The following is a 23,986-nucleotide window of genomic DNA, read 5'->3' on the forward strand; positions in this document are numbered from 1 at the left end:
CACCTGATATATTAGCAACATCATCTTACTTTTGTAGTCCTAAAAGAACACAGATGCATTGCAGTTTGAATGCTTTATTTCCTGTATGTATGCATACTGCAGTTAAGTAGCAAGAACTAAAGGCAAACTAGAAAGGACTACAAAATACAACACATGGACCAATACATTTACAAAACATTCAAAATGTTACAAAATGGGCTGTATTGGTCCTTCTATTGTTGTTCTTCAATTTGGATCTTTGTACAAATTGTCAAGATACGATGTCACCATCACTTTGCACAATTTTACAAGTGCCAGGGAGAGACGTCCAGAGCCAGTTTGGACAAACCATCAGCAAACTGTCTCCACCAACACACCAGGAGCAGACCCCCACCCCACCTGGCAGACTAAACTACATCTTCCTGTCCCACTCAGGGATAAAAAGGAATCAAATGAAAATAGCAGGCAGCTTTTTTCTTCAATCATCTACCATTCAGCCTCTGAAATCAAAACAAAAACGGTCTGAAAAAAAGGATCTGTGTGGAGAGAAGCAAACCAAGGACTTTGGTAGTGAGTGAAAATATGTTAAGATGTCTTTACATGTCAGGATACATTTTATTTGACATGTGAATTGTTCTCCACTTATTTACTCTCCCGTTCTCCCTTTTTTCAATATTTACATCAAAGCATCAAAAAAGTATATTAAACAGCATGTCCCAACCCATTCTCTCCTTCTCAATTCAGCCCCAAAGGGATAAACAAAAATCTAATCTTTAGATCCGTGAGCAGTAGTCCTTTCAGCCACATTTCAAATGACTGTGGTTGCCAGTTTATCCAGTGCCAACATGTGTGTGGTGGGGGAGTGGGTCAAGGCCGCGGCATCTCTCCCAAGGGCTACGAGCTGGCTGGTGCACAGGCTAGCTGGCACCGGTGCCTTCCATCACCTGCTGGGCCTGCTTCTGTCCCATGCAGCACTGGGCTACTGACTGGAACAGCCTGAGGACAGAGGGGAGGGATAAGACATTAACATCAGCAGAACAGTCGAAGTTAAAGCTGACAATACTTTATCTCTTTATTATAATCAACATTCTCCATAAAACAGCAATGAGTTTTATTCTTGTGCAGTTCCTGTATTAAGTACAAGTACAAAGAGGGAACCTACTTTTCAATCTCAGGGGCACAGTGCACAAAGTCGTGGCTCCAGAACTTGAAGGCAGGATTCTTGATCAGCTCAATGAAGGTGATAAGGAGACCCCATGGGTGAGGCCTGTTCACTATCAGCCGCTCCAACAGAACCCTGGAGGGGAGGGTGAGGGGCAACGTTTTAACTAGCAGCACTTGTACTTAACTTCAACTCGGCGATAGCTGGATGTATTCCTTCTTTTGAAATGATAAAGTCACTCAGACTCACCTGGTGATCTGCTCCTGGATGGCCTCTGTGTTTGCCTCAGCAAACAGATAGAGCATAGTGCAGCTGAAGTAGTGAGTGTGGCTGTTGGGGTATCGCAGCTGATTGGCGATTGCATTCAAGAACAGGTAACGTCCTGAGAAGATATGACAGCAGAAACCTGATCAGAATTGTCTGCTTTATTGCAGAATTTCTCAAATCTTCAACAAAAAAAACTTGCTTCTACTAAGTAACACTGGAGCTTTAGAGACTGTGAAATGTTGAATGTACCTGCAACCCACACAGGGTCCCAGGTAATGTCAAACTGTCTTTACAGATGGTATAGGAAGACAGCCTGAAGGTTTTAGTGCTGACCGACTGCTCATCTATTATTTGACAGAAAACTGATACATTTTGTTTGCTGCTCCCTTACCCTCAGTGTCCAGATCCACAGCCAGGTTCTGGAAGATGTCCATGTGTGCAGAGTGAGTGATCGTGCTCATGGAGGGGCTGCTGCCCTTGTTGTGGATGTGAGCAATAGCCTGTGTGCCTACATACAACACTAGAGCATTGATCAGCTGGATGTTGTAGCGATTTCCTGGCTCATTGGACACCTAGGACACAAAAAATAAAAATTAAAAAGTTGAATACAAAATTGCATTGACATTAATTGAAGTATTTTGAGACTGTAGGTGGTGTTTGTAACAATTACATCGTCGAATAGATGCCTGCCTACCTGCAGGTTGCTGCGCAGTTCGGACAGGAAAGTGACCGGTGATCGGGTCTTCAGGTACGAGTCCAGATCCTTCTTGAACTGGGAAGGCATGACGCCTGTGAAGTTGGTGAGGATACGGGGAGCGATGTTGATCTCACTCAGCATGTCCACCTGCAGAGAGAGAGGGGTGGGGGTTGATAAAGGACAGACTTATTAGATCAATTGCTAGTCTTGTAATCAATGTTCAAACAAAGCAAAACACACCAGACTTTAGGCTGGAAATGCCCACCACGCTTACCAAACAGCTGATCTACACCACACTTTGAGGCAGCTGTCACCGAGTGTGTAATCAACTGTTGATCTCAGAGTGAGAGACAGGGTGAGAGTGAGAGAGAGACTCTACCTTGAGATTAGGTGTGAAAGGGTCAGGGAGCCTCATGTTGCGTGGAAAGGCACTGAGGATGAGGTTTCGCAGCTGGATGCAGTTCGGTGGAATAACATCACAGAAACCATAATGGTAGTCACACAGGAACTCTGGGAAGTCATGCAGCAGGACCAGGAGCACTCGCAGTGTGCCCTAAAACAGCCAAAAAAAAAAAAAAAAAAAATTAAAAAAAAGACAGGAGGAAAAACAACATTAGTTTCACGATTTGTTAAAACATTTATTATTTAACAGGAAACATCTGCACATTTACCACAAAACTGACACTGCTAAAAACACTTGATGTAATACTTGCTACTAAATAAGTCAGACATTCTTCAGCCAGTCATCAATCAAGTGTCATTATATTGGCATTGGTCTATCAAGGTATCACAAAAGAAAGTATTGCAGTATATTGCACTTCACTGTGTTTGTCAGTTGTTGACCGTTTCAGTCAGAAGTTGACTGACTGGAAAAAAGTACTTATTATTGATTAATGACTTAATTTATCATAAGTCATCTACAATGCCATGTTTCAGTGCAAGGTTAATCAAACAAAAAAATGGGCAGAAACTGTCAAACTTGTCTGATATAGGCAGCTGTTACTAAGGAAAAAGGAGAGAGCACCTTGTAGAGGATTTGCATAGGTTTGTTGAGCTCTACATTCCTCAGGAAAGGGGCCAGGTACTTGAAGAGATCAATCAGCAGCTGTGCGTACATGGGCCAGCCCTGGAAGACAACACGAGTCAATTAGATCAAAATCAAAAACCACAAAGACGGGGAAAGCAGCAAGATGTGTCTCTGAACAATACTGAATGTAAGCTTTTAAAAGTCTGTGAAAATTAGATTCTTGTGTACCTTCTGCTGTGGTGTGTGCGCTAGCATCCTGGCAATGAAGATGCGATGGGAGATGAGTTCCAGCCAGGCGTACACAAAGCCGGGTGCTTTGGTGGGTCTCAGGATGTGGAAGGTATTGCTGCAGATGAAATGAAAAATTAAATCCAAATCAAAGTGCAGGTAACTTACAGACAAAAAAAAAAAACCATTCAAAACATCTGAATTTTGGGGACAATTTCAGCACTAGCCATTCATCATTTTGACCTACAAACAGAACAGTTCCTCAGCGGGAGGTTCAACTGTTCAGATGTGGTTGTTGAACGTGGATGTCTTACCAGAAGGCGGTGAGGGTTTGGAAGTTGATGGTTTCCAGGACATGTTCAGGGGCATTGAGCTCCAACAGCAGCATGATAAAAATGCGGTGGTATGGCAGCTGTTGGAATTCTGTCTGACGGACATCGTGGTCCTGGATCAACACCCCAACTACAATACCCAGCACCTAGAGGCAGAATGTAGAGTCAGAATAAATTACACCAGGTCCAAGGGGCGTTGTGTGTGTGTGTGTGTGTAATACATCACCTTATAATGTCTGTTTTTATGTATGTCATGTTGCTGTACCTTGTTGAGGAGGTTGATTTTTGTCACTGTATTGGTGGCCTCTCCAGAGTGTTTGACCAGCAGGGCTATGAGCCTCACAAAGGCATCCAGGTTATGGTAACACTTGGCTCTGATGATGGCTGCACTGGCTGCTGGGTTGTGCTGCTGCTCAGCCTGTGCCCGATAGCTTATCTCCACACACATTTCTGTGCACAGCCGGAAGAACCTTGTGATCAGGTCATCTGTCTTCAAGATACCCTGCTGGTGCATCTGGAGAAAGAAAAGAGGGAAGACGTGGTAAACATGAGGAGGAAAGTCCTGGTTTTTGAGCATTTTTACTTAAGTGATAACTGAGTGTTTACCTGGCCAACAAAGGCAGAAAATGCTTTGGTGCTATCCCTGCCAGCGGCAGCTGAGTGATAGAGGTTCACCCACTCCCTCAAGAGGTACTCTGCCTTCTCCCTCAGGCCTGGGGGATCATCATATTCTGAAGCCTGTGAAATCCCAGAGTGCATCATAAAGTTGGGTCCACCGTGGGCCCGGTCAATCATGGCTTCATAGTTGGAGCGAACAACATCCATAAGCTGGGGAAGACTGGGAATCAGGAGAAAAAGAACACAGTTTTAAAAAACAATTGAATTCGGGAACTAAAAGGGTCTGTGCACATACACTACTAAGTCTTGGGCAAAATTCGAAATATCAGAAAATCTACAATGAACTGGTAAACACTACGTGGATTAGACTCGATGCGACCCAAGAAATCTAGTAAAATGTTTGCTATGCAAGAGGGTCAGTGTTGCAGATAATCACAATATGGTCGCAGCATTGGGGCTTCTAACTATTCCTGCCATCAATGTAGCCATATTCTGAAACAGAAACTTGTGGTCTATAGATACAACAAATGAAAAAAACATGTTTTATCACTGTACTAGTTCTTTACCCCTCGGGTGCGTTGGCTCTGGAGTGTGCACAGGTCCTCATTAAAGTCTCAATTGTGTGAAACAGATCAGCCTCTGTGACATGACTGACACTGCGTTCATCCACCAGCAACAGCTTCACCAACTGCATGGCAAATGCAACTGCCATGTAGTGCAATCCATTTTCCATTGACTGGTAGAAAACAAAAACTGACATTAGAGTAATGGCACTTGAAGCTTTACTTGGCTAGACACACACACATGAGCAACTGAATCACAAATCTCCTGATCAAGGTGCAGGAATAACGACGAGCTGATGTTAACTAATAACTGTAGGATACTCAAAGTGTGTACTATTTACCTGTGCCAGATGCAAGTCATACTGCTGCATATTCACAAGATGGTTCCTGATCAGAAGCTCCACTGCTTCTACGTTGTATTTGTACTCATCACGACATTCAATCAGACACCTGTAAACACAAGCACAGCATGCGAATTAGAAACACCAACTAATTATTACAAACTATCCCATTTATGGAGCTACCTTGTGTCATGCACCACAGGGAGTAACAATTTGAAATTAAATGTGTCCTGATTCACCTGGTGATCTGCTTATTGCACCACTGTGGTCCATAGGCACGTCCATCCTGCAGGGCTTTAAGCACCAGCAGGTGGCACTCTCTGTAGCGAAGCAGCAAGTCAGCATCAGCCCCACTAGTAGCATCAAGAAGACCTTCCACAGCCTGGAAGATAGAGAAACCAACTTAGCAAAGCACAGGCTAACACAAATTAATTCTCTCACCATTTCTAAAGACTTAACTGCAGCCATAAAAGTAACTGTCCTACCTTCTGCAGCAGGCCAAGTGCAGCGATGCCATCCCTGGAGTTCCTGGCCAAAGCCACAGCCTCCAGCAGGCTGCGCAATGCCTGGGTCAGGGGGTTCATGGCAAGGGCAGGAGGTATGGCATGAAGATGTTGTTCCAAGTCTGCCATGCACTTATCGTAGATCTGAGCTACATCATCTGTGGCCCATGCCTGTTGCTGTGAACAGAAATATAGAAAGATGGAATTCATTTGTGTGGGTTTAAAACGGCAATACCCATCTGTGACTCAAATTTCTTGACATTGGAAAAAAAAGAAGCACTTAGTTTAAGTGTTGGCTGTTTTATTTTATTACTGTTAGGGTAATTGTTTGCTTTTGGTCAAGACTGGCAAAAATCTGAAAAATAAACAATTGTTTTTTGATAAGCACTGTAAACAGTTTAGTTTGGGGTGTAACAGGAAGAAGAAAAAAAACTCACCTTCATGGGCTGAGCCAAGAATCCAGTGGGCTGTGAGAGATCATTACTGGGTAGGAAACCTGGAACGTTCCTGGCAAACTCCTCATATACAGCCAGTTGTTTCGGGTCCACTCCTCCCACCTACAACACAGACATGCATTTTGTTACTTATCAGAAAAAAGCCTCCAAAAACCGTCAGTCTGTGGATACATCTCTGTTATTTGCATGACTGGATGTGATCTTACCTTGAGTCTGATCTGCTCAGGCATACGTTCAGCTTGGTAAGTCAGAACAACGGGATCACAATAACGCCGTCCCTCTTGGCGTGCATGCTTTCTCAGCTCAAACTCCTACAAGAGTAGAGATCTGATTAATAAACCTGGCACTTTTCCTTCAAAGCAAAATATATTTTAACTTAAATAACACAAAAGATGATAATGAAAATTATACAATTAACACTACTTGTGAAATCCTCATGCATCCTAGCAGAGGATTTTACCTCTAAAGACAGTACTGGCAAACTTTTTCTTTTAGTCATGGTGGCAATAAAAATCCCCGTCAAGAGCAACATGCATAGTTCTGAATTAGTGCTCTCACAACACTAAATTTATGAGTTTTGATACATGACCTCGCTAAATATTTTGCTTACATATCTGAGTGAACAAAATATTGCCATATTTCGCTTTGTGCATCTGCTTTGTCAACAAGCCGTGAACGGTCGGCAAGAGCACTGGTATTTGCGCCTATTGTTTTTTTGCTTTCATGTAGAGTGGAAGCAGAAGGCTCTACAGACACTCTGCTCCACTGTCACACATCAACACAACTCAGGAGATACAGCTCTTATTAAATAGAGTCATTCTTTAAGTATGGGTACTGATAAAATTGGGTATAGTACAGTTTTTAACAGCAGGGTATTGCAATACCTTTCTAGTATCGGTATATCACGCATCAATATTCGTAGTTGTAAAAACTTAACTTTGACTAACACTCTGTCTTGGGGCTGGCACTAATTATAGATTTTTATAAATAATTATTTTCAACTAATGTTGATCATGAAAATGGCTTAATTCATTTTCACACATTTCATTCTGAGGGGACACTAGCCACAGCTGATATCAGAAATGCATTTCCAGCTGCTGTACTGGTCTTCTTTAAGTCTCACCGTTGCTAGTCTCTTGTCCATTTCAGGACCAGCTTTCTCCACGGCCGTTTTCTGAATGAAGCAGCAAGCCAATTCACAGTTGTCTTGAGCAATCCGTGCTGCAGCCTCTTCCATCATTTCCCTCTGTTGGGGGGTAGGTGCCTGGGAGAATAAACAGAGTAAGTTAAAGAAGCAGGAATTATACAAACTATCAGACAAACAGAAGGGAGGATGGGTGTGTAGGCAAATAAAGCTCTGTATATTTTATGGAGCACTAGCAATTGAAGACATAAACCTTTATGGAGGTTTTCAGCTTACCCTCAGTGCAGCAGCAAAGCTGTTCTTAAGGTTGGTGGCAATGCTCATGAGCAGGGGCTCACGGCAGGTGATCATGGCCATGCCTGCAGTCAGGTTTCTCATCATATGGTGGGCAGCGACACGCATGCGGGACTCCTCCGAATCCAGGGCAAAGTCCTTCCTAATAATCTGCTCACAGGTTGTCATGGCAATTTTGATAGAGCGATCAACCACAGGATGCACTAGCTCCTGAACAGCTCGCTCTACTGATTGACGTACACACTGCTTTAACTGAGGATGGGCCTGTAGCAGAGGGATCTGAAGAGAAGAGATGGAGCATTAGAGAAAAGTCAAGAAAGGGATTACAATCAAAAGAATTAAAGAAGAAAGAAAAGATGAAAGAGAGGGTGTGTGTCTTAAGTGGTGCACTGACTTCATTAACATTTCTGCCAGGGATTTGCAGGTTCCCAATACTTACATTGACATTTATATTGATGTGTGGAGCCAGGCCTGCCAAGGCATACACATTGATGTCATGGTAACTGAACTGTGGGGTGGGGGGCCCGGTGGTTGTGCAAGTGGTGGTGGTGGCAGCTGGAGTTGAGGGAGGAGCTGCAAACGGAACAAAGTCTCCTGTTGGTCACAAAACGCTAGTTTGATTAAAATCACAAGAAAAAGCAGCTTGTCCAGACAACATTAACAGAAAGCAAGCAAACAAGTGACAAAAACAATTAACACTAAGCTCTTAAGTTCTTCTCAGCGTGTTCAAAAAGAACTTCAGAGAAAAAGACAGCCGATACAACAAAACAGGGGTAGGTGATACAGTGAAAATCACACATTTTTAAGATACTGATATGTGAATTATTAACCTCATGTTCAAAATCAAATTTAATAAAGATTATCTTAGGTTTATGCCAGACTTAAATAGTTTTAGAAGGGTAATGGTTAATTTCTTCAATCATTTGGGACGAGAGTCATTACTGCAGTTCTGTTTTCACATGAAGTTAATACTTCTGAACCACAGCTCAATACATGTCACACAGGATTATTACAAAGCATAAAAAGGCAAACAGTATACATTCATATTTTTAGTTTTTAACTGATTATCATTGCCTAAGGCACAGTTAAAGCACATAGCTTTAAAACTGCAATAGTTCAGATGTAGTTGAAGGTTAAGAAGAACATCAAAAAACTGAACAAATATGGAGCATCCACCTGTGGTAGAAACTGGTAGCATCTCCTCTGGGGGCTTTGCCTCTTTCTTTGGTGCGGATAGCTGCTCCTCCAAGCTCTTTAGCTTCTCCTTGTCCTTAAGCAGATTTCCTGGCTTCAGGTCATTGATGTCCAGGGACAAGTTCTTACACAGAACTTCAATCTCAAACTTTAAGTTCAGCTGCAATAAACAAGAGAACAATGTGAGCAATAATTTTACACTTGTCTACTAGTATTACTGTTAATATATTACTGTTATGTAACAACAGAAGGGCATAACTCGCACCAAACCAAAAATGTTAAAAAAGAAAAAAGCTGTGAGCCTCTTTACTATGGTTTCAATGGACTGCACTTACAGTCTGCTGCTTGGGTTTAAATGGCTACTAGGGAGAGTATTCTATTACCTTGAGGTCATGTTCCTGATGAAGCTCAGCAAGGACATTCATGATGGCCATAGTCCAGGGGTTCTGGGGCCTGAAAACCTACAGGATCAAAGAAACATACATTGGTTAAAATCACCATAAAGAATCCAAGGAACATCAAATGGTGAAATCAGATACATTCATTCTTCTATTCACTATGTTTGAGGAAATAATAAAACACAATATTTTTGTCTGAAGTAAACATTACATTATCTTATATGGGCAGTGGTATGAGGTAATCCCAAATCGCATGGATGTCTCTCAGCCTACACCTGTGTTACTCACCATGCTACGTAGACTGGACTCCAAAACTTTGGCCACAAAAGGAACCACATACAGTAGCTCCTGCTGGCCTTTCACATAGGCCTCCAGTAACAGAGACTTGACCTCCAGATCCTAGGAAAAAGGTGGAAAAATAAATTTAACCAACTCAAAAATGTGACAGGAGACCCACCACTAAATTATACAGAGCCAACAAACTTGTCACAAAATCTTACTGTATAGAGGATTGGCTTGTTTTTGGCCAGTGTAATCATGCCCAACCAGTGGCCCAGATTCTTCAGCAGGGAGCGATCAGAGAAATTGGCAGCTGCCTTGTCTGAGGTCAAGAGGACCTGCAAAAAAAAAGATGTGAGGGACATGTCAGTATTGTGCAATGTTGGATGTATCATGTGTGAAAAGGGCTACTGAGAAATATTTTATACTAGGGAAGTATTTGGCAGGCAAAACACTCAAAAACTATTTATAGTAGGTAGCAAATAAAGAACAAAATGTTTGCTCTTTTGAAGATTTTGAAGCCCTTGAGCCACTGTTTTACCTTGATATTTCTGTAAGTCTCATTCAGAACCATCTTTACAAACTCCGGGTTCTTGAGCGTGTCCAGAAAGTTGGAGTACAGACTGTGGAAGTTGGGCTCAATGCTGACACGCTTCATCACTAGGTACTGAGACACCCAGGGCATAAACTCCTCCTTCACCGTCTCTTTCAACTCCTCAACCTGGAAGCAGGAGATACCATTCAAAAGAAGCCTTATTTGACTACTAAGGTTCTTGAGATACAGTGATGTTTTGTCAGTGTCCCTTTACCTTCTGTGTCATGTTGGACTGAGAAAGGTTGTTGAAGATAAAAGCAATCTTCTCCTGGACATTCTCTGGAGGCTCTACAATCCTTTCTGTTTGGTCAGTGGCCACCAGCAGGGTATCAATGTTGGTAGTGTTTATGGATGGCTGCAGGTAGGAGCAAGAACAATTAAATATTTGAAACTGGTGTCTAAATACTGTATATTTTTTCCCATGCAGAAAAACAAACCAATTGTAAAGCACTGACAACAAACATATTCGGATGTTCGGTCATAAGTCAAACTCACAGGCACATCCTTCTTGAAGCCGCTGGAAGCCGTTGGTCTTGTAATGGTGGTGGTCTTGGCTGCTGTTGTTGTGGTCGTGGTGGTGGTGACAAGGGTGCTGGGCTGACCTTGCTGTGGGGCTTTGGGACCACCAGATTGCTGTGACTGGGCCTGGGCTTGAACTTGTGCCAGTGCTAGACTTCCAGGTGTGGTGATGGAGCCTTGCATCTTCACCGGAGGGTCCCGTGACTGTTGGCCATACTCGATATACTGCACACACAGGATATTGAAAGGTGCAGAGCGAGAGATTTAATTTATCTGTATTTGGGAAGCCCTTTCTTTCATCAGTGCCGGGACAAACTAAGACTTTAAGAATGGTGAACAAAAATGAAATAAATTAAGGAAACCTGATTACCTCTTGTAAATGATGGGGGAACTGCAAGAAGTGGGCAATTGAAGCGAGGTGTTGACAATACTGAGGGTAGTCCTTTAGTCTAGAAATATAAGATATGTTAGCTCGACACAAGATGACTGATGTTATATTAATATTGATTTTACAACAGAAATAATGTCATTACCTGTTCTTGAACCTATCTAGGGCAGCAATTCCAAAGTAATACATTTTAGATCCATACGGTTTTCTTAAGGCTTCAAGGACATATCGGAGGGCCAAGCCCAGGGCCATGTATGTAACAAGACCCTTCTCAATAATTCCACCAAAAAGGCAGGCAGTGATGTGCAGCTCCTTGTCGGGGTACTGGGGGAAGAACCGGTATTCCTCAAACAAGTTCCGAAGCATGCAGTTGAACACCTCTCGCTCCCGCTTGATGGTAGAATCCTTGAACCTCTGAAGCATCTCCAGTACCTACACAATAATGCAGTGGGAGATTAGTTGCTTTAAAGAGCAGCAACATTATTTAGAATATTGATGAGTAAAACTAATCAATGGTGGCCAATAATTCCCACAAAGTATGCACATATTTATCTTAGGTCAATTTGTATTTCAACAAGAAACAAATGAATAACATCACTACATACTTCATCCACAGACATAGTTGGGTGAGGTGGGTGGTTGTAGATGCGCTGGAAGTAACTGTTTGCTTCATCGTCTATCTCCTTACTAAAGTGCTGGTTTGCCTCGGGCCACACCTGAGAAAGGTCAGCTGGGAGAAGAGAGGTGCATCACATTTAGTGCAATGCTGGTGCAGCATGGGCCAAGTAATTTATACACTGATGATAATTATTGTGCAGTCAAGTGATACATCACGCACAAAAAAGGTTTCCAACTGATCAAGTCAAGTTAGACCTCTTTTTCATGCTTAAGAGAAACAAATGACACTAAAGTGGGGCTGTCAGCATAAGCAGACAAGGAATGGAAGACTGATCTGTATTTCCTCTACGATAAACACGTTTTATCAGTTATATGACATGAAATGAAAAAGAAAGTTAAGTCACCTAAATGTTTAGAAGATGTACAAATTGAGTCTTTTAAAAGCTCTTGGTAAGGACTTGAAAACCGTATTGGTGTAGCACACTAAGGTGCACTAGAAATAAATGAGCAATTAAGACAATAATCATTATCACTGCAGAGGAAATACAGTGCTGAGCAGCGCAGGGCGGGGCTCTCAGTCACACCACTACCACCACCACTTACAGGCCTTCATCTTACTCTGCTGAAAGGTTGGTGGATTCAGGCCTGGTGTGCTCATCTTCCTGGTGCCAAATGGGTCGGTGCTTACAGTTGGCATCCCTAGACTCGAGCCAATACCAGAGCCGATGCCTGAGCCCAAGGGACCTAGAAGTGAAAACAACACTTCAGTCATTTCAATCCACACCTCCCCTTCACTGTCTGAACTACTACCCTATGTGATCCTGCAGGATGTTTCGACAAATTTTTTACCCTTTACAAAATGTTTCTCTGGTCCCTTTTGACTGGATTTCACATGATATAAACTTATAAGGTTACAGATCTGAACCTGTCAGTTTACTTAAGCTGTAAGGTGTAACTACTAACTGTTTCTCACAAAAACAAAAGAGGACTGAATCAAATGGCTTTGATGTATGACCTGCATATTCAGGGTGAACTTATGTTTGTCTAAAAAGAAGATAATCAAATAGCATAGTACCAGAGTCCATACCAGGGAGCTGCGAGGACAGGCTGCCAATGCCCCCAAATGGTGTGCTCGGGTTTGGGTTGGAGAGTGGTGGGAAGGCCTTGGCTGGGGACTGGGGATTACTAAAAGCTGAACTCAGTGAGGTTGGGAAACCCTGCATGCTCTGAGTGTGGGAGGTGGCTGTGCCCCCCAAGTTCAAGGAACCCATGCCAGAAAGAGGGTCCACCTAGAGAAGAGTGAGAAAGTTGATAAGGCAGGGATGGGGAGAGTCACCAGACACTCTCCAAACCTGAGGATGCTTGAGCAACATATCCATGATGTTCACTGATATATTAAAAAGTTAAAATATAACAATATGACAAAGATATCAGTGTAATCTGTTATATTTTATGTTTTTTAGGCAGTTTTGTTGCCATCAATTTCTAACATTAAAAAGGCATTTCAAAGTTTACCTGTACAGGTGAGATGGCATCTAGGCTGCTGGTGCTGGGGGCACGTCCTTTCGGCATTACCCCTGGTGGCGGCTGCCGGGCTTTATTCATTACATTGCTGCAGTTGGCAACCATGGTCAGGATGGTCTCAGACAACTCCTGGGACACACTCCTAAGGATGAAGTAAAAAAAAAAAAAATCTTTAAAAAAAGGAGGTATACAATAGCACGAATGGTGTCTTTATCAGTAGTTCTTTACAAACTCAGTTTGAATATTGTTCTCAAAAAAGTATTTTGTGGTCAACACACCATCAAATGCGCCGGGGAAATTAATTAATTACAGTAAGGGAAACAAAGCTAAATCGCCTCTTACCCTGCACAGGACTGGAGGCAGGCCAGCATGGTGGCTAAGGTCTCTGGTGGCAGCTGGGCGCTTTTAGGCTGGTCCTTGTCTGGGGCCAGACCCCCCATAATGGATGGGCAGCGCCTTTTCAGGAATGTCACACACGCCTGGATAAAAGGTTCCTGCCACACACAAACAAACACCACAAAATTATTGTAAAATACAATGTCCTTAGGGTAATATATTGAATACACAATGGGTTAAACAAGAAAACTAACAGGCTTATTGATTTTTGAGAATTAATGTACTTGAATGACTTTAGATGAAAGACATACCCCATGCTCTCTTATTTTATCAGTCAGCCATTTATCAAGTTTGAGGTATTCACGGCGGGAGGCAAGTGCAGCAAGGTCAATAACAAAGGCAAATGGAGTACCATTCAGCAGCATCGATAGAGACTGGAGAAAAGAAAACTTATGTAAGTATTTGAAGATAGAACAAAATCACTATCCCATCTTTATTACTAATTATTACTAACACTAAGAATAAGAAGCATCACTGAATCTCACATCATCTGTCATTTGTACACTTCTTTTCACAGGATAAATAGTATGTCCCTGTAACCTATAAGCTGTGTTTTCTAATGAAATGCTGCTTAAAAATTGTAAATCATAAAAAAACATGGCGGAACAAATTCAGTGTAACAGTCCTGTGTGCTTTGACGCTATTGCCTAATTATTTTCTGCTTTATGTTGAAGATTCAAAGGGATCTTCATGTCAATGATTAGTCTATTCTGACAAACCTTCAAGTCCTGGGCCACATCCAGAATGCGTGACAGCTTAGCTTGGTCATACTGCTCCCCTCTCATGTACCACTCAGCCATAGAATGCATTATTAGCTGACGGATGGAGGGAGACTGTCCCTGGAAAGAGAACCAACAGGTTTTTTTTTTAAAGTATATAACCAAGGCAAAAAAAACACAAAACTTACTGACAAATAATCAAGACAACCAATAATGAAAGTACCAAAGGAAAAGAGAAAAAACATGACCTCTTAACATGAAATCACCAAAGATTAATGATAAGACAGATTCAAACACCAACCTGTCCATGCCAGGCGTAGTGCAGGATAATGGCAGAATTGGGGTGGTTGCCCAGAAAGATGGGCATGAGGGTAGAGATGAGTTCATGGCGCAGTGTGTGCCAGGAGGTGGAGATCTGCAGTAATGCCAGCACTAACATATCTGGGCAGTGCTTGATTGGGAAGCTAAACAGCTGCTTCACCTGCTCATACTGACCCACTTCAGACAGCCTTAGCAGGCTCTCCACCAGGTCCAGACTTTTCCTGTTAAGAGTTAGTGACACTCAGTCAAACACATTATAGCGGCAGTAAAAGGTTCAAACCAGCAAGGCATCCTATTTCATTTTAAGTGATGTAACCACTCAAGGACTGAATAGCATTTAGTTTGTCAAAAATGCCTCCACCATAACAGGCTAAGGGAAACCCTGCTTGCTAATGTGGATATTTATTATCACATGACACTATCACATGATACAAGGCGCTGCTTCAAATATGCAGCTAAATACAATGTATGAAAACTGAAAATAAATGAATGTTGAAAATCTGAATACTTCAAAACTTGTACCTAGTAAGGAAAAATAAGACAAACTACAAGCTCATTACCATGTGGCAATCTCCCGGTTGTCATCCTCTGGTGGGGCCTTAAGGATGTCAGTGGCCACATTGTGGCAAGGGTAGTCAGCAAAACAAAACACCTCTGGGCTCATCAGGGAGTGCTGAATGAACGACAGCTGAAAAAAGAAACAAAGTAGTTAGACACAAAGATCCACCTTAACCACACAAACTGCACTGTGTCTAGACACAAATGAATTCCTTTATTGGCATTAGTTTTTTTACCCTTATTTTTGACAGCAAAATATTCCCTTCAAGTTTGCCACTACAATTAAACACTTAGGATCACATCATCCTGCTGGGGAAGATATCGGTCAGTTACCTGTCCCTCTGCGTGTTTCCATGGACGATAGATGAGATCGACAGGGAACACCTCGATGCCCAACCCCCTTTGAATGCCATACACCACTATTTGCAGGCCTTTACTGTCCCGGATTATAAAACCTGGGTGATCCAGTTCGTACGTCACCTCTTTGAAGTTCAGGTTGGGATTCTAGGGTTCAGAGAAAAACAAAAGTGAATCCTCAGTCATTTTTGAGAACAATCCGATACTAAAACTAATTTCTGCAACATTCAGTGTCAGGTTTATGAGACTACACTCAGACTACTGTGTTAACTTGGGGGAAAAAAAACAAACAAATATTACTCAGAAAAAGTTATGGCTATTTGGCTAACTATTTGCAATAAACTGATGGTTCACTTACCACTTCTTTGACGACGTCAATGAGAACCTCAACATTCCAAGTGTGTGCCTGCGAGCCATCATTCTTATCCTTACCATCACTCCAGATACCACTTCCTGGAGCGGAGATGGACTGTAAGAGAAAACACAAAAGAAGAGAACTTTTAAGCTTTGATGTACTGAAATGTACTGAACCCAGTACAAATATTAAAATGATTGAATTATTGATACTGACATCATGAATTCCTCCTTTCCTTTTACACAGTCATTAATTAAACAACTCTCCATCTCTAGAGAGCTTTTTAGTCCCTCTTAGGTCAATGTTATGATTTCACAGCCTGCACACAACATCTGAGGCGTGCTTGTTAATCTTCATATGAAGCCGTTTCTAGCAAAAAGCTCTGCTTCACCCATTATATCCTACCTGCAGCACCATGTTGTAATATGTCAGTGTGAATATATATGAACTACAACTACAATTAAATGTTATTATTTTCTTTAGTCTATATCAAGTAAACCAAAAAAAGAATCAAAGAGACCTTAATACTTTTGGCAGCCCAGGGCCCTTCCATTAAATAAGAAATTTGAATTAAGCAACTCACCTGTAGAGGGATGCCATCAGTTAAGCCAGAGTGGGTACGAGCCATCATGCCCAGGACCCTGGCTACCTGGCTGGCCGTCACTTCTCTCACCCCATACTGGAGGATTATATTTCTGCACTCATCCACACTGGATACAAAGACAAATAGGCCAAATAGGTCAGTGTTGACTATGAGCCATCATCATCATTCAATATTAATTACAATCACTCAGAAATGATATAAAGGATAGAATAGTAAAGAACAAAATCTGGGCAAACACCTTGTTTTTAGCCTTTAGATTGCTAATTTTTACAATTTCTTTTGTCGTAAAACGTGTTAGAAAAAACATGTTATCGTAAACTAAATGGTGTCTATGAGATCTGTATTCAGTGTCTCAGTCTTGTACAATGCATGCAATAGCACCTTGGCAGCCAAATGTTGCCATGTCGGAATGCACCATAACTGGTTTTTCACGTTATTACTCTGCATTCAGTGGCATTGCACTGAAAGATTTGTACAAACAGAAGCATTTTAAATTTGAATGTGTTAATTGTGGATTTAGCTTAAAAGAATAATTTCACCTAGCGCAGAAGCCATAGCCAACTTCTTGCATGAATTCTGCAAGAGAACTCTCCATCATGGTCTTAGCTAACTCCCCCGAGTCTGGCAGGATCCTGTCCATGAGAATGTCCCGTTTTTCAGGGTACAGCAGTGGTGCGAGCACCACAGGGCAGCGCTCCTGGGGGAAATCTGAAACAACAGACAATTACACAAACAACTGTGGCACAGCAACATTGGAAAAACAGAGGAAATATGTATTGATCCACCATACCTCGGCAAAGTGTCTTCAGGAAGGCGTCAATCTGCTCTTGCCCTACCCCGCTGGCTCCCTTCTGGCCAAACAGTAGATGGGAGAGCAGTAGGTGCAAGACCTCTATGGCAATGTCTTGGAAGCCACCTTCCTGGTTTCCTCCGAGATCAGCGTCAACGTATGACCGCAGGAGGTCTGGAAGTTTCTGCTTGATGAACTGCGCAGCTGAAAAACAGTCAAAAACAACTAGGTAAGACAAGTTACATTGCTTTTCTGAAATTTTCTCTGTGTTGATGATCCCTTATCAAAAACACAATTTTGGGGTTAGGATTAGTGATGTGGTGATTAAACAACTTCAGATCATTTAAACAAACACCTCTTTTTGCTGTGCCCAAATGTTACCAATCCTTCTCACAACTTGATGAAATGCAACATTAACTTAAAAAGGCTTAATTAACACACCTTCGCTTTCTTGCCACTAACACCATTGGCCTGCATGCATAGACAATGCATGTCTTTCCAAGTGTTTGGTGAATTTCAAATCTTGCTTCAATCTAAGCACAATCCATGAAAAATCATTAATAATTACAGACTTTATTCCAAACAGTTAAACTATTCATAATGCTAACCAATTACATGTACACGTTTCATTGTAGTTTCTGTTGGGAGTAAGTGCAGACGATGGCACTTGACATTTAATTATATTTCAGCATATCAATACTGTTCATTTACGTCAGTTTATCTTTGGCTCCTGGTGCCAACTGGTGATTGTAAATAGTCTTAGAGTCTAATGTCCTGCATACCATATCATCCACTACTACCTCCATGGGTGGCGCCTTGCATTTGTGATCAACAAGTTTAAGAATTAAAGAATGCTGATTTGCCTATAGTGCAAGTACAGGAATATTTTGTGGTTTTGTGTAACTGGATGCCACACAACACATAAAACATCAAGTCCTTTGTTTAGATACAAAAAGGACATGTATATGCCTTTTTATTTGTATTTATAATTTCAGCCAAAGTTTAATACAATAAAAAAAAAAAAGAAAAAAAAAAAGTTTGTGGCAACCTAGTTTTACCTCAAGAAAAAGATTCACTAATGTGGAAATTGTTTTGATAACTTGGTATTCAGATCATGTTTGCTACAGGTTTCATTACATCAGGCTCCAGAACTACTTACCAAAGCCGCGAAGGTCTGTGTTGCTGGAGTTGAGCAAAGCAAGGCCAAATATCACCTAGGGAGTAAATGAATACATTAAAAATAATTTGTAATGTGCTTCCCCATTTCAGATAAGAGGCTTTTCAGGTCAAACATATGACAGGTGACAATATTTCTTAACTGCAAAATGTAAACTATGTAACTGTATCTCCACTGTCCCTTTTAATTTGGTAATTAATGATGCCCATTGCAGACTTGGCTTACCTCTTGGACTTTGCTGAGCTTAAGAACTTTACTCAATTGAGTGAATAGGTGGGTCGATGGCTTCAAACTCTGAAAGACAATTTAATGAACATGAGATGTAAATCATCAATTTTTCTTATTCATAAACACCTGCAATAAGTTTGTACATGCATGTATTTCTGAGTTGATGTCTGAGTTAGTTTCAGCCTGACACGCCAACTGAAAGCCAGTGCAATTTTTTTTTTTCAGATCCAGAAATGAATAAAAACAGATTTCTGATTCAGCTAATTCTAACCTATGAATGTTTAAATGCTTGCCTTTAGTAGTACGTCTTCACTAAACTGAAAATTCTTACCTTCTGGTAGTGCAGGGGATTGTCAATGGCGTAACAGAGAGTAGAGATAAAGTTTGGCTTTGATATCAGCGACACACACTCCTGGATCAGAAACTGTGTCTTGGGCAAGTTGAAAAGCAAAATGTACCGAGGAGAAGAAGAGAATGAAGAGAACACAGGCAGGTGAAGAGCAAAATAAGACAATAAATCTGTAACAAGAATCGTTATGAAACTTAATTTCAGTATTAACTCACATGTCTACCCAATGAGGAAAATTCTACCATGAGCATAAAGGGGATGAAAATACTATTAAGACTGTAAACCAAAGAATCTGCCTATTTATGTAAAGTAAAAGAAATTCATTATGAAATACAAGTTTCCCAACAAAGCTCTTTTGAGATGTATGCACAAACAGGACAGAAAACACACATAAACCTAGAGCGCTAATGATTAGAGGACGAGGAGTTAGTGAGGGTAAACTGTGCCAAATATAAAAAGGTGATGGGTGCAATAATCAATATCCTATGAGGTAAATGCATTCAGTTCAGGGGGGACAGTTGTAAGCATGCAGTGATTTAAGCACCGTCTCTCTGTTTAGTACAAATTACAAAGTTTTCAAATGTTGCTGAATAGACAGACAGCATCCTATAGAAGGAACCTGTGCAAGTTATGCTTTTATTTTTAAACTAATACATTAATAATGCTATTTTTTTCACCAACTCTAAAATCGAAGGAGAGCACTCGTTAGTCTAGTTGGGAAGAATAAGGGCCACTTTATGGCCTCTCAGAACTAGTTGTTAAGATGTGCTGTCCGGCCATGTTGGAAACGGGCTTCTGGCTTTTCCAACCAAACAGACTGGAAGGTGGAGTGAAAAGCAAGCCGTCACAGTGAGAGGGGGTAACATCACATTATTCAAAATCAGGGTTAACGATGCACATTTTCAGAAAGTCCCTCTTGGAAAACATTCAGTGTTACACTCAGTTGTTCACATGAAAAGTGCCACAAATAGTTGTGTAACAATGAAAAGGAGAGCTAGAGAGAGAAGTTTAGTGCCTGGCTCATCTCTGACTTCAGCACACCTGGCATTTCATGGGATGAAGTGGGTACAGGTGTCTGATCGCTGGTTTTGAAGAGTTACAGAGTATGGTTGTACAGACATCCTCTATCCGATGACGGAAAGATGAGGGTGAGAGGGGCTTCTGATGCTATCCAATCATCCAAAATGCTGTTCGGGCAGACTAATCTTACTTAAACAATAGCCACCCGACCAAAAAAAAAAAGAAATTGTCTCAGTTCAATTTATCAGATCTTGTCTGAGATCTGTATTTTAATAACACGTTGAATGGTTGTACTTAGAACCGCATGACTATTAAGTTAGTGAGTAAGAGAGAAATATAGACGTTTGTCAGGCTCAGTGCTCTCTAAGATATCAGTATTTGACCAATTGGTAAATTAATGTGAAACTGTAGAGGGTTTCAGTGAACTTTGTGACAGCTACCAATATCTCATAGTCAGTAAATTTGAATTTGAGGAACTGGAAGAAGAATGTGGCAATTTGATTATTTAGGGAAAAACACAACCACACAAACTTTGCCTACATTGCAGGCACTAGTGCAGTTACAGTCACAACGGGCAAGAATTTCAGGTAATGTTAATCACACTTATGTGTTCACGGTCTGGGACAGTTTCGGGATAAGGGCTAGGTTAAATATCAAATAGTTGTGATAAATTCACAAAGTTTGTTGGAGATGCAAAACAAATATTTTGTTATTGTGACAATTTAACTACTCATTCACTGAACATTTTTTTTTTTTTTAAATCAATGTTGCGCCTCCAGAAGACCAGCTAGAGTAGTTTGATCCCATCTCTTAAGTGCAACTGTCAAACTTTTGAAAGGAGATGTGAAACTACCGCAGCAGCTGTGTAAAAGAATAAAATAGTTCTATATAAATTGAAAATGTTAAGACAAATGTTTCTTTGTTATTGTTGTTTTTTTCAGGACAACAATTATGCCAAAATGTTTCAATATTTTATTAGAACATATCTGTCTTTTTACCATTATTTGTATTCATCTAGTTTAAGAACAGATATTTTTATGCATTATAGATCTCTTCATTTATGCAGTAGTAGTATTTATTACATAAACGCTTGAGTTTATGGAACAGTTCATACAATTTTAAAACTGATACTTCCCCCCCCTTTATATATTACTATATTACTAGTCACTTTTAATCACTTCAAATTAATTCATTGGTGATACCTGGGTTAGCCTTTATACTGCCACAGGGCTACATTTCTCATTGGAATTCTGTGTTTCATGATGGTTAGTGCTGTCTTTCAACATATGTTAAAACAAAAAAAGAAAAGAAAAAAAAGTTTGCGGGAATGGGTGTCTTATACATTTCTAAAAGTTAGCTATTGGTTTTCCAGTAAGCAGTTCTTATTTCTAAACGCTCAGCGTTTTATCAATGTGTTTTCAGTCAGCTGGTGGTGTGCACACGGCAAACAGTAAATGGGAAACCTGTAAAATGAATTTAACTAAGAAACTGAAAAACAAATGCTGCCCCTGAAACACCGTTTTGCTTGCTAAATAAAAACACTATTATTTTTTGCAGCAACTTTACTACTATTAATGCTAGGAAAAAATATCAATGTGTTTCTAATCAAAAATTACCTGGTGAAAATCCTTGCCACTGCTTTTACCATCGCCACTGAAATCCACATGGGAGAAGAGACAGCGTAGTAGATGCCTGTCTGCCTCAGGACCGTGACGATTTACAATCTGTGACAGGACAGGGAAAACATCAATACATGTGGACACATGGAGATATTTCCATACACTTCACACTGATACACTATAAGATCTCTGTTGACAGATAATGCACTTGATGTCTTTGATACCACTTACATGCTGTATTTCTTGCTGGCTGGCTCTGTAATTTTTCTTTGTTAAATTGTCCACCAGATAGCTGATTTGAGACAAAGCCAGCGAGAGCGAGTCAAGATTCATTGCTGGTTGGGGCGGAAGCAGGCGGCCGAGCACGGCGCAAAATCACCATTATTCCCCTTTAGTCACTTCAGTGATAGGTTACTTCTGCTCCCCCCCCCCAAAAGGTGTTAAAAATGTTGGGTTCCAAATGATTTTCCCGATCAGTGGCTCCCGGTGCTAGGTAAAGTCCTTCAGTTTAAAATCAAGTTCAGCATCTGTAATGAAAGGACAAAAGTTTATAATTGATTTTTTACATATATTAAACATTTTGCAATACAAACAAATAAAGACACGTGAGACAGAAAGGGTGGCATTCCTGTGTAAACAAAGAAGTACTAAACTTAGAATGCTGATGTTTTACTTTCATGCAGGGTAATATTTACCATCCACTCACAACACAAAATATTGTGACAGGCTTTGAGGCCTACGTGCATGGCAGACCCGAGGTGCACTAAGAACGTTTTTTCACGTCTGCTGCTCAGACATTTCTCTACTAATTCGGACAGTATGAGTTAAACCTTTGCAGGGGAGTATAGCATTTTCACGGAGATATCGTACAGTTATATAAACTCATCGTGCCAGTAGCCTGTACTAGGCCTCGACTGTACGCCAATAGCTGGCTCACGGATTCAAAGCTAGTTAGGTTGCTCACCGTATTAACCAACTTCTCTGCTTACAATAGCATAATTACTACCGCTGTATCATCAATCAATACAGCAGTGCACAGCACTAAGAACAATTAACCAGAAATTTGTAATGCCTAATTGATAGAGTTAAACTCACCCACTGAGACAAAGAGCAAGCTAATTTAAGGTAGCAAATCAAGGCAGTAAAGTACTCGCAAGCTAACTTCATGTTATTGCGCGTAAAGCGGAGTCATAATTTTAGCCAGACATCCTAATGATATGCGGCTATGTTAGTTAATGGATTTAAAACAAACGTCAGTGACCATACTCTTGTGGCAAGTGGGGCCATCTAGCTAACTACTTAAGCTAACATCACCATGACGCTGGTAAACACTTGCTAGGGTTAAGTTGAAGTTAATGTTAGCCTACATGTTTACTGGATAATTAAGCAATCTTTAACATTAACCGTTAAACTTGTATTCGTTTACTATGACATACTTTAGGCCTTTGCTCTATATTAATTTCTCTTCTAATCGGTACAACTTGCCCGTGGTCAATAGCTAACGTTAACCTCTGTGAAATCTTACCAACTCCCTCTAGGCTACGAGCTAATGCTATCAAATTAGCATTTCCGTGAAGCTAACATCAGCAACACGAGCTTGTTTCAAGACGGGGTGTATGAATCTAAAAAGTCAATTAACTATGTGCTTCAATACACATTTTCATACCAGCGTGACTTGCTAACAAATCACTAAGACCTCGAAACCGTTACACATGCCTTGGCCGTGAGCCTGTAGGCCGCGAGTATTGCGGATGGGTTTTGCGCGATCTTGCCAGCTAACATTAGCATTAACCTTGTTAACGTTAGCTTATTTCTATGGGCTCCGACTAGTCTATGGATTCGCTAACATTATAGTTGCAAGTGCTATCTTTTAACGACGCACAAACGTTTCACCGAGCTAGTGTCTATATTGTCTCCTGAAACAATATGACTAATATAATTACTGTAAACTACACTGCACGAGAAATGCGGCTAAATGAAAGAATTATTACTTTCTTAATGTGACCAATATGACAGCTGCTTTTCAGGAAATACACCTACCCCGCGCTGGTGGCTAACGGCCATCCTCCGTACAAATATCGTTACTTATGTGTTATATATAAATCTGTCGACGGTTGTTTACAAAATACATTATAAATCTCACCGTGCTTCCAAGAAAGTAATTCAGATGTTCATCCCTTCTTGTTTCTCACAGCAAACTTGACGAAATAGTAGGGTCGCTGTGCCTCCAGTACTGTTTGATTTTCAAAATAAAATGGCGACTGTCACCGCCGCGGCGCGCTCACGGTTGGAGACGAGTGCGTGAGCTTATCCGCGCGACACAAACGTAAGGTGCTCGCCAGTAGACACCTGGGGCCTCATTTATAAC

The 23,986-nt window shown here is 41.0% G+C and overlaps 1 protein-coding gene across 11 annotated transcripts; it reads right to left on the reverse strand.

The window, feature by feature from the left end:
- Positions 1–58: 58 nt before the first annotated feature.
- Positions 59–23,909, reverse strand: cnot1 (CCR4-NOT transcription complex, subunit 1). 11 transcript variants are annotated; one of them, XM_023421317.2, is made up of 49 exons: positions 23,762–23,909; positions 21,850–22,145; positions 21,616–21,723; positions 18,962–19,054; positions 18,628–18,696; positions 18,385–18,439; positions 17,226–17,429; positions 16,975–17,143; positions 16,415–16,541; positions 15,835–15,945; positions 15,453–15,623; positions 15,122–15,249; positions 14,542–14,782; positions 14,241–14,360; positions 13,773–13,895; positions 13,468–13,619; positions 13,117–13,267; positions 12,677–12,890; positions 12,220–12,345; positions 11,589–11,713; positions 11,129–11,415; positions 10,966–11,044; positions 10,572–10,820; positions 10,291–10,431; positions 10,023–10,202; positions 9,703–9,819; positions 9,491–9,601; positions 9,188–9,265; positions 8,787–8,964; positions 8,050–8,183; positions 7,593–7,889; positions 7,296–7,436; positions 6,379–6,483; positions 6,155–6,274; positions 5,700–5,894; positions 5,454–5,596; positions 5,215–5,323; positions 4,877–5,046; positions 4,299–4,530; positions 3,958–4,206; positions 3,675–3,838; positions 3,361–3,478; positions 3,130–3,231; positions 2,485–2,658; positions 2,103–2,252; positions 1,800–1,980; positions 1,391–1,523; positions 1,142–1,276; positions 59–975 (listed from the first exon to the last, which is right to left on the reverse strand). In XM_023421317.2, the coding sequence occupies exons 2-49, from the start codon at positions 21,949–21,951 to the stop codon at positions 897–899; spliced, it is 7,140 nt and encodes a 2,379-aa protein (XP_023277085.1). In that variant the 5' UTR covers positions 21,952–22,145; positions 23,762–23,909; the 3' UTR covers positions 59–896. The 11 variants fall into 11 exon arrangements, with proteins under 11 accessions (XP_023277085.1, XP_023277074.1, XP_023277084.1 ...); XM_023421306.2 differs by having other exon boundaries at positions 2,079–2,252; positions 8,050–8,204; positions 10,572–10,829; XM_023421316.2 differs by having other exon boundaries at positions 12,689–12,890; positions 18,962–19,060.
- Between the last annotated feature and the right edge of the window lie 77 nt (positions 23,910–23,986).

Source organism: Seriola lalandi, unplaced genomic scaffold (assembly GCF_002814215.2).
Source record: "Seriola lalandi dorsalis isolate HSWRI2012SDOR001 ecotype SW California unplaced genomic scaffold, Sedor1 jcf7180002054671, whole genome shotgun sequence".
Classification (NCBI taxonomy): domain Eukaryota; kingdom Metazoa; phylum Chordata; class Actinopteri; order Carangiformes; family Carangidae; genus Seriola; species Seriola lalandi.

Coding starts and splice junctions, on each gene's coding strand:
- cnot1 (XM_023421305.2), bottom strand. CDS start 21,951: ATGAATCTTGACTCGCTCTCGCTGGCTTTGTCTCAAATCAGCTATCTG. Junction 9,266..9,490: donor AGTCCAGTCTACGTAGCATG/GTGAGTAACACA, acceptor TTGATCCTGTAG/GTTTTCAGGCCCCAGAACCC. Junction 4,531..4,876: donor AGAGCCAACGCACCCGAGGG/GTAAAGAACTAG, acceptor CCTGATTCCCAG/TCTTCCCCAGCTTATGGATG.